A 15387-nucleotide genomic window follows, 5' to 3' on the forward strand; every position below is an offset into this window, starting at 1 on the left:
GCTATTTGGTGTTGGCATTTGCAATGATCCTCCTGCATGTACAATTTTGCACGGTTCAGGTGCCTTGAGTCACTTTGGGAGAGATCAAGAGCCAGGCACTTCTCAAACAATTCAACCACAGGGTAACATTAGTTTCCTTTGCTATTCATGTTCATGTGTCCTTCATCCAGAGGCCACCATGCACTGACCCTACTGGGTGTACTGACGTGCAAGCCCAGCATGATCGACCGCTTTCTAGGGGCAAAAGCCTCCTGAGTACCTTTCTGCCCCAGGTCTCCCTGCACCTTTCATTTAGTTTGGGTATTGATCTCTATCCTTTCAGTCTCTTTTGAGTGCCTCTCCCAACCCTCTGTACATCTACATCTCTTTCTCCCTTGATTGAGTCATCCACCAACTCCAAATTGCACAACCCATTCACACTTGAGGCTTTTTTTCTTAACTACCTCCAGTTCTCCCACCAGTTCTGTTCTTCAGAAACGTATTGCAGACTCTCCTACTTTCACCCCTTTTCTAATATCTGTGGTTTCGCTGGGTCTACCTTTTAGTTTGCCCTTGTCTCTTTCTCGGGTGCCCTTCATTGTCCCCTTATAAGCTTTCACGCTCATCCTCCTGACCTTTTATCCTTTCTTTCCTTGGGTATTCCTCCTCGCCGCCTATGGTTTGCATCAACACCTGCCAATCTTCTACAAAGTCAACTTTCTTCTCCTTCTTCCGATCTTACACTCTTTCTTCTCCCCATCTCTCTCCCTGCTTTCTTGCAACTCAACTTTCTCCTTTCCTATCTCGACTCCTTCTCTTCCTCACCACTCTTTCCTCTTTTTCTCTCCTTTGTCAAGCAACCTCCTCAACAACATTTTCTCTCCCTCTTCTCTCCCTATTTTTGTTCGGCAATCTCTACCTTCTTGCTGTTCCACAATGCTCTCTTCCATTCCTTCTTTCTTTCTTCCCCCTTTCTTTCCCTCTTCACTCTCATCATACCATCACCCTTTTCCCCCTATTCCTTATGTTTATCTCCCACTCTTATCTCCTCATTGCCCTGACCCTCACCTACTTCTTTATCATCACCTTCATTTGAGATGCGCGAACTTGCCCTTTCCGTCCAAGACCCACAAAACCTCTGCAGAAGGAATTGCAAGACCGCGAAAAATAGCCAGCGTGTTATGCAGCAGATGTCAACAGGTACATAGGGCCCTACTCCGCCGATTACCAACCCAGGGAGAGACTACTGTCTCCATGGTACCAACCTTGACTCAAGAGAGAAGAAAAGCCAAACGGTTCATCACAGCCGGTAAGTCGAGGCGGAGAGCCGATAAGAAATCGAACTGTGTTGAACAACATGTGGCAAACGGCTAATTGAACTGTGAAAGTACAAAGAACTGTTTGATACTAAAAGGGGGGAAACCAGCAACAGAGGAGTCCGGCACCACGTGGGCGCTCACTCAGGAAAGTCTGGGCGATTACCCGATTGTAGAAACTACTTTTACCAGAAGGCTTTGGGAAAGGTGAGAAGGGGGTCAACGTGGTCATAAGAGGGGTTTTGTAAAATCCTCTGTACAGTCGAAAGTCTTTGGCCGACAGATGATTGTGAAGCTAAGGGAAGTGAATCCCGCATCATGAGAGTTGATTGTGAAAATATGTGATTGTCAAAGTTGGCAAGAGTGAACCTGAAAGAGGGATACTGAAAAAAGGGGATGAAGTCTAAAGTCCTGAAAAAACAGTGAATGGACAAGAGTGAACCCGAGAAAGGGAGTTTCACAGGGAACTATTTTAAAAGACCTTAAGAATTGTGAATGCAACAGAGAAGAATATTTAACGATCCTTTGAAAAACAAGCCACAGTGAACCCGGAAGAGGGAGGCTAATATTCAGGCTAACAAAGGAGGGTCTGCGTCCGGAAGGGGGACCTGGGGTTGAAGAATCATCACCCAAGTGTGATCAAGGGCAAGAGTGAACCCGAAGGAGGGATGCCGATAAAGAGGGGAAAACTCTAAAGTCCAGTCATACAGTGTGTTGACAAGAGTGAACACAGCAGAGGGATGTCCACAGTGAACTGTTTAGAAAGACATTACGATTAGTGAATGGCACAGAAAACATTGTGTTGAAAGCCATAGTGAACCCGGCTGAGGGTGGCTAGCGTTGCAGGAGAGATTAGAGCCTGGCTGAGGGGGATCCAAGAGGCGAAGAGCAGTCGCCCAGAAATAAAGTATTACCAGAGGAACTTTTGTTTATTGTTTTGGATAGATCAGGTCCACGGAAGCAAGAGACATTTTGTAGAAAAGAGACTTAACCACCAAAGGCCCTGATACCTGAGAGCGGAACTGTTAGCTCGTGCTGGTAAAGCTCGAGTGTGTGCTGTGCCCTGGAGTCCCACCTTGTCCCATGCTGAAAATGTGGGGAAGGGAGACCCCCGGCTAATGTATCCCGACTTTTCATTTTGAGAACACTTCTCTCTTGTCTCTTCTTTTGCATTTAGCGTAAGGATTGGCAATATGTTTTTCTAAGTATATGCCCTTTTCTATTTGACAAGACACCTCTAGGACTGCCTTATTTGTGTTTGATTGTCAAAGCTTGCTCCCATCTTAGATTTAGATTAGGTGTTTTTCCAACCTACCGTTACATTTTAATAAACACCCTCGAACTGTGATCACTTGTGTCTGTCTTTACTGTAGCCACCATAAGTTCATTACACTTCCCTAACCGGGCAAATCTGTAGTGGACTGCTTCGCCGGTGCCTCACTGATTACAGCCAATTTGTTCTGCCCTCTCTCTAACAATCTGGGCCTGGCATCCCTTCAAGACTCTGCGGGCCACTACTGTCCCACCTTGTGTGGCTATCTTGAAGTTAGGCTGGCTTGTCCTGAGACTGCCTGACTGCCTTCTAGCACAGCGGCCTGGGACAGGTCTGTCTGCCTCTGCTCTGAACCGCTCGTAAACCCCTTCATCACCACTATTTCCACTAGATGGCCATAGCTCTGAACCTGCTAAGTTGTTGGGCCCCACTTCCTGGGATACTGGCTTCAAGGCCAGACAGAAGACTGGGTAGAGGAAGCTCACAATTTTATTTATTTATTTGATTTATTTATTACATTTATAATACGCCCAGACCCGGAGGTATCACGGCGTAGTTACAGACAGTGGGTAAATACAATCTTTATATTATGGCAGAGATACAGCAAAACAATACAAATTATTACATGCAGTGTATATACAAATGAGGGGGGTCAAGTCAGGAAGGGTTGGTGATTATGGCTTAGTTAATATTGGTTGAATAAACAAGTTTTCAATGATTTTTTTGAATTGTGGGTAGGATGTTTCGTTCTTGATATTGGTGGGTAGGGAGTTTCAGTGTCTGGGAGCAAGGACTTTAAAGCTACTGTCCCTCCGCCTTTTCTTTTTTATATCGTGGAATTTCAAGATATGAATTGTTATTGGATCTGAGAAGTCTAGTCTGAGATTTCTTCATGACTGTGTTAATGAGATTTAGGAGCTTTGTTGGCAATGCATTTATGCACTATGCTTAGGGTTTTAGATCTGATTCTGCCTTGAATTGGCAGCCAGTGGCTGTCTCTCCTGATATTGGAGATGTACTCAGATTTTTTGTCATGGTCGACCAAATCGAATGCCGCCGAGAGGTCCAAAAGCATTAGTAAGCAGAGTTTGCCTAATTCTCTGGTGGTATCCATTTGGATCTTCAGATCGAGAAGGGCTGTCTTTGTGCTATGATTGGGGCAGAATCCTGATTGTCGGTCCCCCAGTAGTTGATGATGCTCTAGGTGATTTTGTATTTGGGAGTAGGCTATTTTATCAATTATTTTCAGGAGAAACGGGACCGTTGTGATGGGTCGGTAGTTTGTAGGGATCGATGGATCCAAAGGCATTTTTTTTTAGTAGGGGGGTCACCCATGCTTTCCTAATGCTGGTGGGGACTGTGTTGGTGAGGAAGGAAGCATTAACAAATTCGGTGATAATGGGTGTTAGGGTGGGGGCACAGAGTTTAACTAAGTGGGAGGGGAATTGGTCTTCTTTGCAGTTGGAGACTTTGAGTTTGGCTATGGTGTCTGACACTTCTTTGTGTGAGACAGGAGTGAAATAAATTGGAGTGATGGTAGTGGTGTTAGATAGATTGGAAGTGATGGTGGGTGGAGTTTTTTCCGCTAGGAGGTTTTTTTTGCTATCAATTTTCTTTTGCAGTAGTAGAATTTTGGATGCTAATGTGTCTTGTATTGTGGTACACCAATCTTTACTAGCATTAGTGGGTGCTAGAACTGGGCAAGGATTTTCTAGCTCTCTGAGGATATAGAACAGTTCTTTGCTGTCTGAGGAGGCATTGGTAATGTGAAGGTTAAAAGCATTTGCTTTTTGGGCAATTATGGCTGATTTGTATTTTTTGTTGGCTACATCGTAGGCTTTAGCTGATTCTGGGGTGTTGTTTTTCCTGTGGAGGTGCTCGAGTGATCTTTTTATGCGTCTCAGGGACACTAGTTCTTCATTGAACCAGAAACAGGATTGTTTTTCGGGGCTGCGAGTTTTGGTGATGATGAGAGCGAGTAGATCAATAGTTTGGGTAAGGCTTTGTTGGTAGCGTTCTGCTAGGTAATCAGGATTATTAGTGTCTGGTGTTGTGATGGCTAGCGCTGCATTCAGAGTGGGGGAGAGGTTGTCTGATCAGAGCTTTTTGATATTTCTGGTTTCAAAAGGTATTGGGTTTTTTGGGGATAGTATGGTCGATGAAATTATTGTTTAGTGTAAAGAAGATGACGGAGTGGTCTGACCACTCTACGGGGAGGATGGCGTCAATAGTGACTTGTGAGTTAAGAGTGAGGAGCCAGTCCAAAGTTCTACCTTTGGAATGGGTGGGTCCGTTTATCAGCTGTTCGAAGTTCATATCTACCATAGCTGTATGGAAAGCTGATGCGTCAAGATCTAAGGGATCATTGAAACCTAAGTTAATGTCTCCTAGGATGATACATTTGGTGTTGGGCTTTATAATGGGAGTTAATAGTAGTGGGATATCCAGGTTATGGTGAGTGTTTTTATTCGGTGATCTATACACTACTAGGAAATTGGAGGTGGTTTTGGGGTTGGATGTGAGCTTTACTAGCTCATAGCCTTGTGTGGGTTCCATTGGACAGGCTCTGTTTTGCAGTGTGGTTCTGGCTATTATAGCGACTCCGCCTCCTTGAGTGTCGGTCCTATCTGTTCTGAGGATGCTCAATCCTTGAGGTATGGCAAGAGCTAGGAGAGGGCCTGCAGCCGAGTGTAGCCATGTTTCGGTGACTACCAAGATATCATGTTGTTGGTCCACAATGAGGTCGTGGATTTCTATGGCATGGGCTCTGAGGGAGCGCGCGTTGATGAGGGCACATTTGAGTGTGGAAATAGGTGCATGCAACAGTGTATTGTCTGGTGTAGTGCCTGAGTTAGTGGTGTTAATAGAGATTTTGGAGTTATTTTGGTATTTTGTGCGTTTCTTAAGGAGGTCTTTAAATTGGCAGTTTGTAGTGAGGGGGTCTAGCTTGGTGAATGTATTGGTAGATGTGGCGAGTGTGGATGCTCAGTGGCTGGCTTTGGTTCTGGTCCTGAGTCTGTTAAGCCTGTCAATACCCAGGGTGGGTGTGGTCTTGTTATTAGTCTTGTTCTGTTGGTTGTATTTGGGAGAAATGTGGCTAATGCTCGGGATGGTTAGCAATGTTTTATTTGTGGCATTAGAGTAAGTACTCTTGATGGGTGCATTATGTCTGGGGAATAGGGGTAGTGAAGGAAGGAATGGGGTAGGGCAAGGGATAGGGTAGTGGCACTGACATCCCAGTCTGGCTAATCCTTCATCGACCTTGATGAAGTGACCTTTGAACATGGTGTAGAGTGGGGTATTATACAGAAAGGGAACATGATGGTAGCTAGGAATATCCACATAATGTGAATAAGGTTAGCAGCATTCAATAATCTAGCTATTGCGAAAGGTGGCTGGTGCGACTAGTGAGCAACTACAATCAAAACAGTCACAATCACAGAATGGGCTGGTGCGATTAGTGAACAACTGCAATCAATACAGTCACAATCACAGGATAGACTGGTGTGAATAGTGAGCAACTACAATCAATACAGTCACAATCACAGGATAGACTGGTGCGAATAGTGAGCAACTACAATCAATACAGTCACAATCACAGGATAGACTGGTGCGATTAGTGAGCACTACAATCAATGCAGTCACAATCACAGGATAGGCTAGTGCAGCTGAGAGGCAATAGCATACTGTTAGGACAGTATTACAAGGTAAGCTAATGCGACAGAGGATCAGCTGCAAACAGTTTAATCATAATGACAAGATGGGCTCGGTCAATAGACTAGTCAGGAGTAGGCTAGTTTACCATTCGGATGCATACAAGGTAGAGTTGGCAGTGTGGGCTGACGCATAATCTCATGGCAGGACAATGAGTAGGTAAGCTGATAGGGAGGTTGGTTGTGATGGGATGAGCATTATAATCTAAACATGCTATTGAGTGAGTGAATTGTGTGAATAATCTTGCAATGCAATCAGGCAGCGTTACAGAAGGGCGAATCAGCAATATTAATGCAGGGAACAGTTATAGGCACTGATAGTAATCAGAGGGCAAACCATTACTGTGAGGAATTCTCGACGTATAAGTTCATTAAATACTTTTCAAAGCGTTCAGGAGCCGTATTTGTTAGTGGCTCACATGTCTTTAGGCATAGGCCATTGTTATAACATTGTACTAGATTTGTATGGGCTGTAATAATCCACGGATACAAGAAATGGAAGGGGATTCTCACATGCAAGACATACAGACTATTTGCATGATTGTGAGACATACGATGCAGGGCTGTAATATTAGATGCTATCAGATGACTGGATACGCAGGGATAATATTGTACCTTCTGGAAATCAGGTCCAATTGAGTTTGCCATGCCGCGCCTTCCAGGAGCCAACTGGGGCTAACATGGCCTTTTCCCGGCCTTATCCGGGCCGCTGGATTTAATTCAAGTAATCTACACGTTGCTTAGCAACGTAGATGCATCCAAGCCTTGTTTTGGGCCCGTGCAGCGCCCAACATTTTCTTTTGATTTTGAATGCGGGCATATGTTGTAAATCAGCTGTTTGACAATGGGGAAGAGATAACAGAGAATCTACGATTCATCCTCATTCGGTGCTCTCGAGCTAACCCTGCTACATTCACTACCTCAGGGAGCCCAGATACAAAAATGACTGTCCTCAACAAAGTTGGATTTCTTTTTGGCAAAGGTGGTTATGTTGATAGGCATGGTCAGCATTTCAGATGCTTGAGAAACTAGAGGGGATGTTCCTAAAACTAGAGTTTGCATCCACTTTGGGGAGGGAGTGGTTGTTCACCAGGTATCTCAAAACATGTACTGTCATAATGCTAGCCTAGAATGCTCAGTGATATTGAATTCCCTATTTGTTTATCACTATTTGGTCTGGCATCAACAGAACCTGTGCTTTTACTTGATGAACATACCTGATCGGAGACCTATTCAATATCTCTGCCCAAGATGATGGTTCGGACGGAAACACAGTCCATGTAGTAAGGGAATCATACTTCAACCATGCACCAATCAGGGGACACCAGGTGATCCCATTATGCAGACCAGGCTTATAACTGGGTCTCTGGCAGTGTCTAAACAGCTGTCAGGAAAGATTTTCTTTTTACTGCGTTCCCTCCATAGACATCAACGTGACATCAAACTATTTGCTGCTGGTTTGAGCCTGTTTGACTTTTGGAGGTCAGTGAAGTCTTTTTACATAACTGGCCGTGCAGGCTCAACTATGTCGGGGGCATTGATCAGTCTCTACAGCTATCAGTGCAGCCACTGTTAAATTCTCTGTTTATCTTTACTGCACATATCACCTTACAGTGAAGTGCAGTATGGAAACTTTGTTGTTCGATACTTTGTAGTCTTTACTTTGATGTGTCCGAGCTGGTGTCCAGCTGGTGGCAGTGGATACTTTTATATAATTTTTCTTTTTATTGTCTCATGCACTTAATGGCAATTATAAAACCAAATACTCTAAAATGTCAGCCCCACAAGACATTGGCTGTCCTCTGGCCCGCTTGTTGTTTGGTCTTATTTCTACTCGCAAAGATCCAGACTTGCCATACAAAGAAAGCTCTTTCCTGGGGAAAGCTCCTGCTTTCCCTGGAAAACTAGCAGTCTGTGTGTGTGACCTGTCACTGTCTGGTCCCAGTCCACATCAATGCTAACACGTGTCTGTTTCTGGGCAGATGTGTTCGCCAGTGGCTGCCCATGATTGGACAGCCCCTGCCAGTTTGAATGGTGCATATCCTTAACATTTGTGGATTTACAGACGAGACCAGCTCAAATCCTGGATAAAAGTGGAACTCCTGCAGCCACAGATCAGCCATGCTCCTTGGCTTAACTCCTTCAGCAGTGCTTCAAACCCTGGGATGGTGAGAACAACCAGTCTTGACTCTTGTTTGAGGACATTGCCCTTAGAAGACATTAGACGAGTCCCGTAACCAGCCTGTGGGCTAACCAGATTCGTTTTGGGGTACTACGATTCATCAGTTGTTCTCCCATGTTGAGCTTTGAGACTCTGCAGATCTTCGACTTCAGAGACAAGACGCCTCCCCCTGCAGTTGCAGATCTCCACCATGAAGAGGTACCTAGTAAGAGCAGTGTTTTTGTTTTTACCACAACAGTTGACTTCCACCATTTTTCCAGGGTGGCCATCGGTGGTCACCACCTGCGTCATGTCCTTAGGATCAGTGGTGATCCTTTCTTCAGTCCACTGGCGGTGTCCAACTGTACGGAACAGAGAACTAGCTGGACACAAAACAAAAATGATCTCAGCACCAGAGATCCCTAGACTTCCTTCAATGGAACCAAGCCACGAGAAAAGGAGGCTCTGTGATTTCAGGAACTACTATGGTGGTCCCAGAGTGAAATCAGAGTACACGGTGTGAGTAAACATACCTGTTCCTATACCTGTATCTCCAAAGGATGTCAGAAGCGTAAAGTCCTTACCAAACCTCTCTCTTTCCTGACTGTGCGAGGTGGAGGGCTGGTCAAGGTTCCTCCACTGGCTTCCATTAAGATGGTTGTATTGGAAGAGGGTCTTGTAAGAACTTTTCTTCAATTTTTATCTAACTTTGAAACACTTACAAAACTGCCTTTTGTTTTTGGCAACTCTTGTACATACTCATACTCTCATAGTCTCTTAAAAATACTCATAGTCTTCTGAAGAGAGCTGCATTGGGTCCTGTGACTCTAGGGCACCAGTCCCATCTGTCCAAGATAGGGAAGGACGTTACAAGGTGTAGTGTCTTCATTTATAAGGCTTTGTATGGTGTTTCTATCTTCAGTATTTTCAGCATATTAATTCATTCACTAATGGTTACTTTACCTGATTCTTTTATTCCCTTGCTTTACTGTTTTACAGTAAACGAAAACTCTGTATTCTAAAGATGAAGTTGTAGTGCTCTTAGCAGAGCACGCCAAGGTCAATGTGCATATATCAGTAATGAATGTTTTAGTGTGTTAATTACCTGTGGTTTTTCATTGCTAAGAATCTATGCAAAGCATAAATACATTACTGTCATTATACATTCTGCCTAGCTTGTATCATTAAGAGTGTTCTGTGTGTGCTTAACTGAACCCTTCACCACTCTCACAAGTCTATCCTTTGCCCCTCAGTCACACCACCCAACAGCGATTAGTTAGTCATTCAGATCTTTCCCTGTTCATAGAACAGGGTGGTCTCAGCATATGTCCACAGGACTGATTCTGGAAATCTAGCTTATCAGATGGTGTGCAACACACACTTGAATTTCCTGACTGCTGCATGACAGACAGTGGGTTCACTTTGAGAAGTCTTTCTTTGGGCTTGCCACTGCTGTTGTCAGACTCACCCATTCACCCATCTTCACATTCTCATTGATCTGCACATCCTTCCATATTTATCTATCCCTACATACTTTTTTAAATGTTGAAACGTATGCATGTATCCCTACAAACATCCTCACGCTATCTTATGCCCTTAAATGTTCATTCATCCAACAATCCATCTACAAAATCTGTCATTCATCTCTCCAGCAGCAAACTCGTACCCATTCCGCTAACCCACAAAATAATTCATTCACAAATCCTCCCCTGCTCTCATTTATCAATCCTTGCATTCCAATTAATTCATCCACCAATCCTGCACCCTCTCATCAAGGCTTGTTTTCAATACGCAAACAAGTATTGGTTCCAAATAATGTAATCAAATATTGAAAAAGGTATATTATCAAGGTGACATTACATATATATTACCTATCAATGCAGTCCAGTAACTCTTTGATCCACTCCTATTCAGCAGGAAGACCTCCCTTGTCTGAGTTTGTCCAACATAACAGGCACCAAAATCAACAATTTCATGAGAAAGCTGCAAAACTGGAACTGAGAGATATGCACAGAGAGGCAACTCCTGCAGTGGGGGACATTGAAATGAATACAAAAGGTACATGTTGGTGACATGCCAATGTAAAAATAGCCTTATTTTATTTCTCCAATAATGAAAGAAACATGATATGGTCACAAAGTGATTCTGTTCTTCGAAATGAGGCAAAATTCGATATAAATTACTATTTAACATTTAAATCGCATGTGTAGACAAAAGGAATGCAATTATCTAAATTCCTCATACATGACACCATTAAAACAAGTCATGGAAAAGTCTTCACATCTAGTGCTCTATGTTTAATTCCTGGCCATTGTAAGCCTGATATTGTTCTGCAACATCAATGGCTTTAGTTGCAGATGTAGACAGACTTGATTTTTTAGAAAATTTGGCAAACCTGGGAGGATTGGAGTTTAATCATTCACAGATGGCCATTACGTGTGGCTGACTTTGCTCCCGACGCAGGCCCAGCAGGCCGTTTAGAGGACTGCTGGCCTGTCCACCATCGGGTGTTGCTAAATGTGATGACACTCAATAATAATACAATGGCAATCAATCCATCCCTGCTGTCAAGTACCTGCTTGGCTTTGTTACTGTACTCAAGAACCAGTTGTTGATAAAAAATCAGCTTCTTTTCCCCATTTTCAGACATACGCAGCTCGGTTCCAGGAAGCATTTGGTCCGCCGGCAAATTCTGATACGTAAGTAACTCTAATGTGGTGCAGAATGACACCTTGACCTAGTGGATAGTCACAAACAGCAGGTGAAGCGACAACATCACACACACAAAATAGAATAATGAAATCACAACACATGCATATATAATTGAGCAACAATTTCCTCTTGGTCTGGCTACAGGAATTAGTAATGGAGAGTCTTACAAGATGATTGGCTGAACAATCAGTACGAAAAGTAAGGCAAGTCCAAGTTTGAAGGATGTCTATGATCGTAATCTATTGCAGTTATCATAAGGCAAAATATATAAACATAGATATTAGTGTATATACTCAATTCCTAAAATTAAAAACCATAATACATTAGAATGCATAATGAAAACACCAGTTGGGTGGAACTCATTACAGTGTGTCTTTCCATTAGAATGTGTTGCTCTGGTGCTAGGATTCATTCTAGACCCTTGACTTGCGCACAATTAGAAACTTTAATATTTGTGTATCTTAATTGTATCCACGTAGGCAGGATTTTGTCTTAGGTAAGATTGTGATGACATGCAAACAAGGCTCCAAGTCAAAACAATAAAGTATTTTTCAGCCTCTGAAGAGCAAAATGCTGTAGGCCGAATGCCTCTGTACGAGCTAAAACTGAAAGTAGGTGCTGTAATTATGCTACTACACAATCTTATGCCATCACAGGGACTCTGTAATGGAACAAGGTTGACAAATACGCGTCTACAAAGACATATCATAGAGGCCCGTGTGATCGCTTGAATATAGATACTGTTCTTATACCGCGCATACCTCTCATTCCATATGATCCGTTTAGCCTTTTCAACGACCATTAATAAGTCACAGGGACCTACACCCCCTTCCTGGAAGTGATATTTCAGAAGGGGGACAGACATGACCCTATGAATTACTAACCAATATTGACCTTGAAGATATGCTACAATGGCGTATTCTATGCCGGGAACAGCTTGTTTAGATATCTTTCTTGAGTGTGGATTTGAAACTATCATGGCTTATGTGTGTTTCTCTAGTTTATGTCAAATGTGATATCTTAATATATTAAATGCAATTGTCACCCTAAGGGGATGTCTTGACAGGTAACTATAGGACACAACACAAAATGAACAAAACTGAAAGGGAACTCCATAGAATGTGAAATTATCCTCAATATGTCAGTGTGGCTATCCGAAGCCAGGCTTCAGAACTTGCATCCTGGATCTATAGATTTTAGCTCCATTCATTAACCCCTGCATGGCGAGGTTCTCCATGGCTTCAGATATCACACTCTACAGGCTGTTAGTGTACGTGGACATGGAACAAGTGGCATTCACAATTGTCAAACCCAGCCTGTCTGAAGCACAAAGCTTGTGCCTTATGGCATCAATTTTCCTGCTCTCTATGTCCACGATCAGAGAGGGAAATGTAGCTGTCCTGGACAATGCAGCGGATGCCTGTACCCCAGAACTTTCAGCCATAAGGTATGTAGACAAAATCGCTGGATCCAAGGGAGATGTACAATGCTTTTTGGCAAGGTCCCGGTCCAAAGCAGATTCCTACCATAAGCCACGACAGGGCAGCAATCAACTACTTCAACAGAAAAAAATCCCTCAGCAGACTCTACTTGAGGGTGTCGGTGAGGTCAAACTGAACCATCGGCTTCGTGGAACAGACAACCCAAGGGTTTCGATAGGCTTGACAATGGTCTTTTTGGAAATACATATGGGCTTGCCCCTAGGCCTGCATAAAATTACCAAGGTCCGGTGAGGTATCCAACCCACTGCCTTTCCACAAGTTGCAGCCCAATGTAGTCAAATTCTAGTCCTTGTACAACGTATTTGGGCAGTTGTAGAGAAGGAGTCAAGTACCCCCACCTCAAACATCTCACCCATGTTGTCTATATGTTAGGAACCAGAGTGTGAAGTACGTTCAGTACCAGTGAAAATACGAATACCAAGGAGAATCCTGGAATCAATGTTCCCATTGAGAAAGCCATACTTGCATACACGAAGGCATGATGGGCATCTGAATGAAATACGAGAAGAAGTGTGAAAAATGAGTAAAAGAGCAGATTGGTGACATCATACAAAGCAAGGCTGACGCACCCAGAAGAGATGCAGAGTCGTGAGAACGTAGACATTCTATAAGTATCAAGAACGTATCAAAGATAAGTAACATCTCAGGCTTGAGATGAAGAGGCTTATGCTACAGAAACGAAGATATCAAGTAATTTTACACGTGTACAGATGTAAAGAAATGCAAGTAGACAAACTATTCTTAAGGCTAGCTATGTAGTTAATAGATTGCGGCATGCGCAAACGTATACATATATATATATATATGGTAAAACGAGGAGAGGAGCGCACTCCAGTTCCCTGCACAACCTTCTCAGCCATTAGTGTTCTCCTCCGACCGGTTTCTGTGCTCTTACACGTCATCAGGGAGGCAGTCTTAATTTGCAGCTCACAGCAAGTGCAGGTGATGATAATCAATGATGATGATTTCTGCTGCAAGGGCTTCTGGTAGATTTAGTCATCAGGTTTAACAAGGAAAAAGCTCACGCCCAATCCCACAGTGGATAAAGGGGGGGGGGGAGTAGCCTGCAGTGAGGCACTCCAAAGCAGGGCATATATCACCCCGGTGCAGCACCCTATCAGGTCTTGAAGATTCCAACCTTCAAAATCCTGGAAATATGGTAAACGAGGAGAGGGGCGCACTCCAGTTCCCTGCCCTTGCAGCAGAAATCAAGAATGCCGCGACTGATGTTACACCTCCCAATACTTTGATCAGGACAGAAAAGAGAACTGTTGTCCCATTTTCCTCTAGGGAGTAACGCAGAAAAAATTACTTTCGCAGTTGGAAAGATGTTAATGACTGCTTGCACCAACTGTTCCAAATCTTCCAACAAAGTACGTGAACTCACGTAGCCCAAATGGCAAGCACCGTAGTGCAAAAGTACCACATGGGGACTGGTTATCCTACGCATGTCTCTGCAAACTTGCAGAATTGCTGCAACATTGTGATCAGTCTCAGCGCTCCACACCACCTCCACTCCTCTCACATCAAAATTGTGTACCACATGCCTACTTTTGGAATAGTGCTGTAAACCATGGACAAAAATATCTCCAAGCACCAAAACCCTGACTCTCTCCACCTCTGCCATCTTCAGTATACCCACCGTCTTTCGACACAAAAGAGCAATGTGAACATCTGATTGGCTGATGCCTGCAGTCTCCTTTCCATGCTGGATTTGCTGTAGAACCCAGTATGTGACACGCCCTACCCGCGGACAAGCGCTGTCTACGTGCGGCACGTAACTCTTAGCCAGTCCTTCTACCCTTTCCACATCACTCGCAAATCCATTCCCTCATTGGATACAGCTAAGCAGTCACACAACCATCCACCAATCACATTCAACATCTCTACATCTAACTCCGTCATCAAAATTTCGCACTTCAAATGTACTATTGATCACTCTGAATGCAAGTCGTATATCATTGCAAAGCACCTACTTCAAAAACTACTGTGCAAGTGTCGCGGATTTCTACGTACAGCTCCATGCATGCGCACATGCATGAGTATAAAGTACAGGTATGCATATTTTAATCAGAGAACATGTGCAACCCTTATGATTTCATTTAAACAAATTAATGCCACTAAATCTGCATAGACAATACATACCAACGCTACCCTTTAAGTGCATTTTTCATCGACAAACCGCACTACTTCTTACTGTCTCCCGCACTAACTTATACATACGTAACAACCCTCCCTATTTAGCGCAAAATTCGATTTTCCATTAGAAAATGTCACCATTTTTTACTGTGTACCACCTACATTAATGCTACTTCCAATGCGATCATATGAGAAAAATAAACGCTCCCTATTGCTGTGGTGACATCTCCCTCTGAGGGTCTCCCGATTTTTCAGATTCGCACTTACAATATGAAAGTAGTGACATTTTCCCCATCTACTATAATGACCTACCACTTACTCTCTGCTATGGACAACACAGCTTAAAAAAAACAAAGCATTTTCATAAACTAAAAATGGTACTCATTTGCGAATCACGTTCAACTAACATACTGTAAATAACATACAAAGGCAGCACATAGTGAAGTGAAATGCACACATGCACTGTGTTGAGATATCAAAGGAGAATACTCTGACTAAAGATGCAAAATTAACGTGTACAGTAACATCACTGCTTTAAACACACAAAGTTGCTAACTTCTTCTTTTTACAATCGCAGTGAAGACTACTCTCC

The 15387-nt window shown here is 43.3% G+C and overlaps 1 protein-coding gene across 2 annotated transcripts in view; it reads right to left on the reverse strand.

Annotated features, from left to right (window-relative positions):
- DLEC1 (DLEC1 cilia and flagella associated protein) overlaps nt 1–15387 on the reverse strand; it is a 1790999-nt gene that overhangs the window by 44323 nt on the left and 1731289 nt on the right. For both annotated transcript variants that reach the window (XM_069647686.1, XM_069647685.1), the window contains exons 36-37: nt 11018–11179; nt 10314–10467 (exon numbers count right to left, since the gene is read on the reverse strand). In XM_069647686.1, coding sequence (XP_069503787.1) covers nt 10314–10467; nt 11018–11179 — 316 coding nt within the window. The remainder of the gene's footprint in view (nt 1–10313; nt 10468–11017; nt 11180–15387) is intronic.

This window comes from Ambystoma mexicanum, chromosome 2q (genome assembly GCF_040938575.1).
Source record: "Ambystoma mexicanum isolate Mex_15411 chromosome 2q, UKY_AmexF1_1, whole genome shotgun sequence".
Classification (NCBI taxonomy): Eukaryota; Metazoa; Chordata; class Amphibia; order Caudata; family Ambystomatidae; genus Ambystoma; species Ambystoma mexicanum.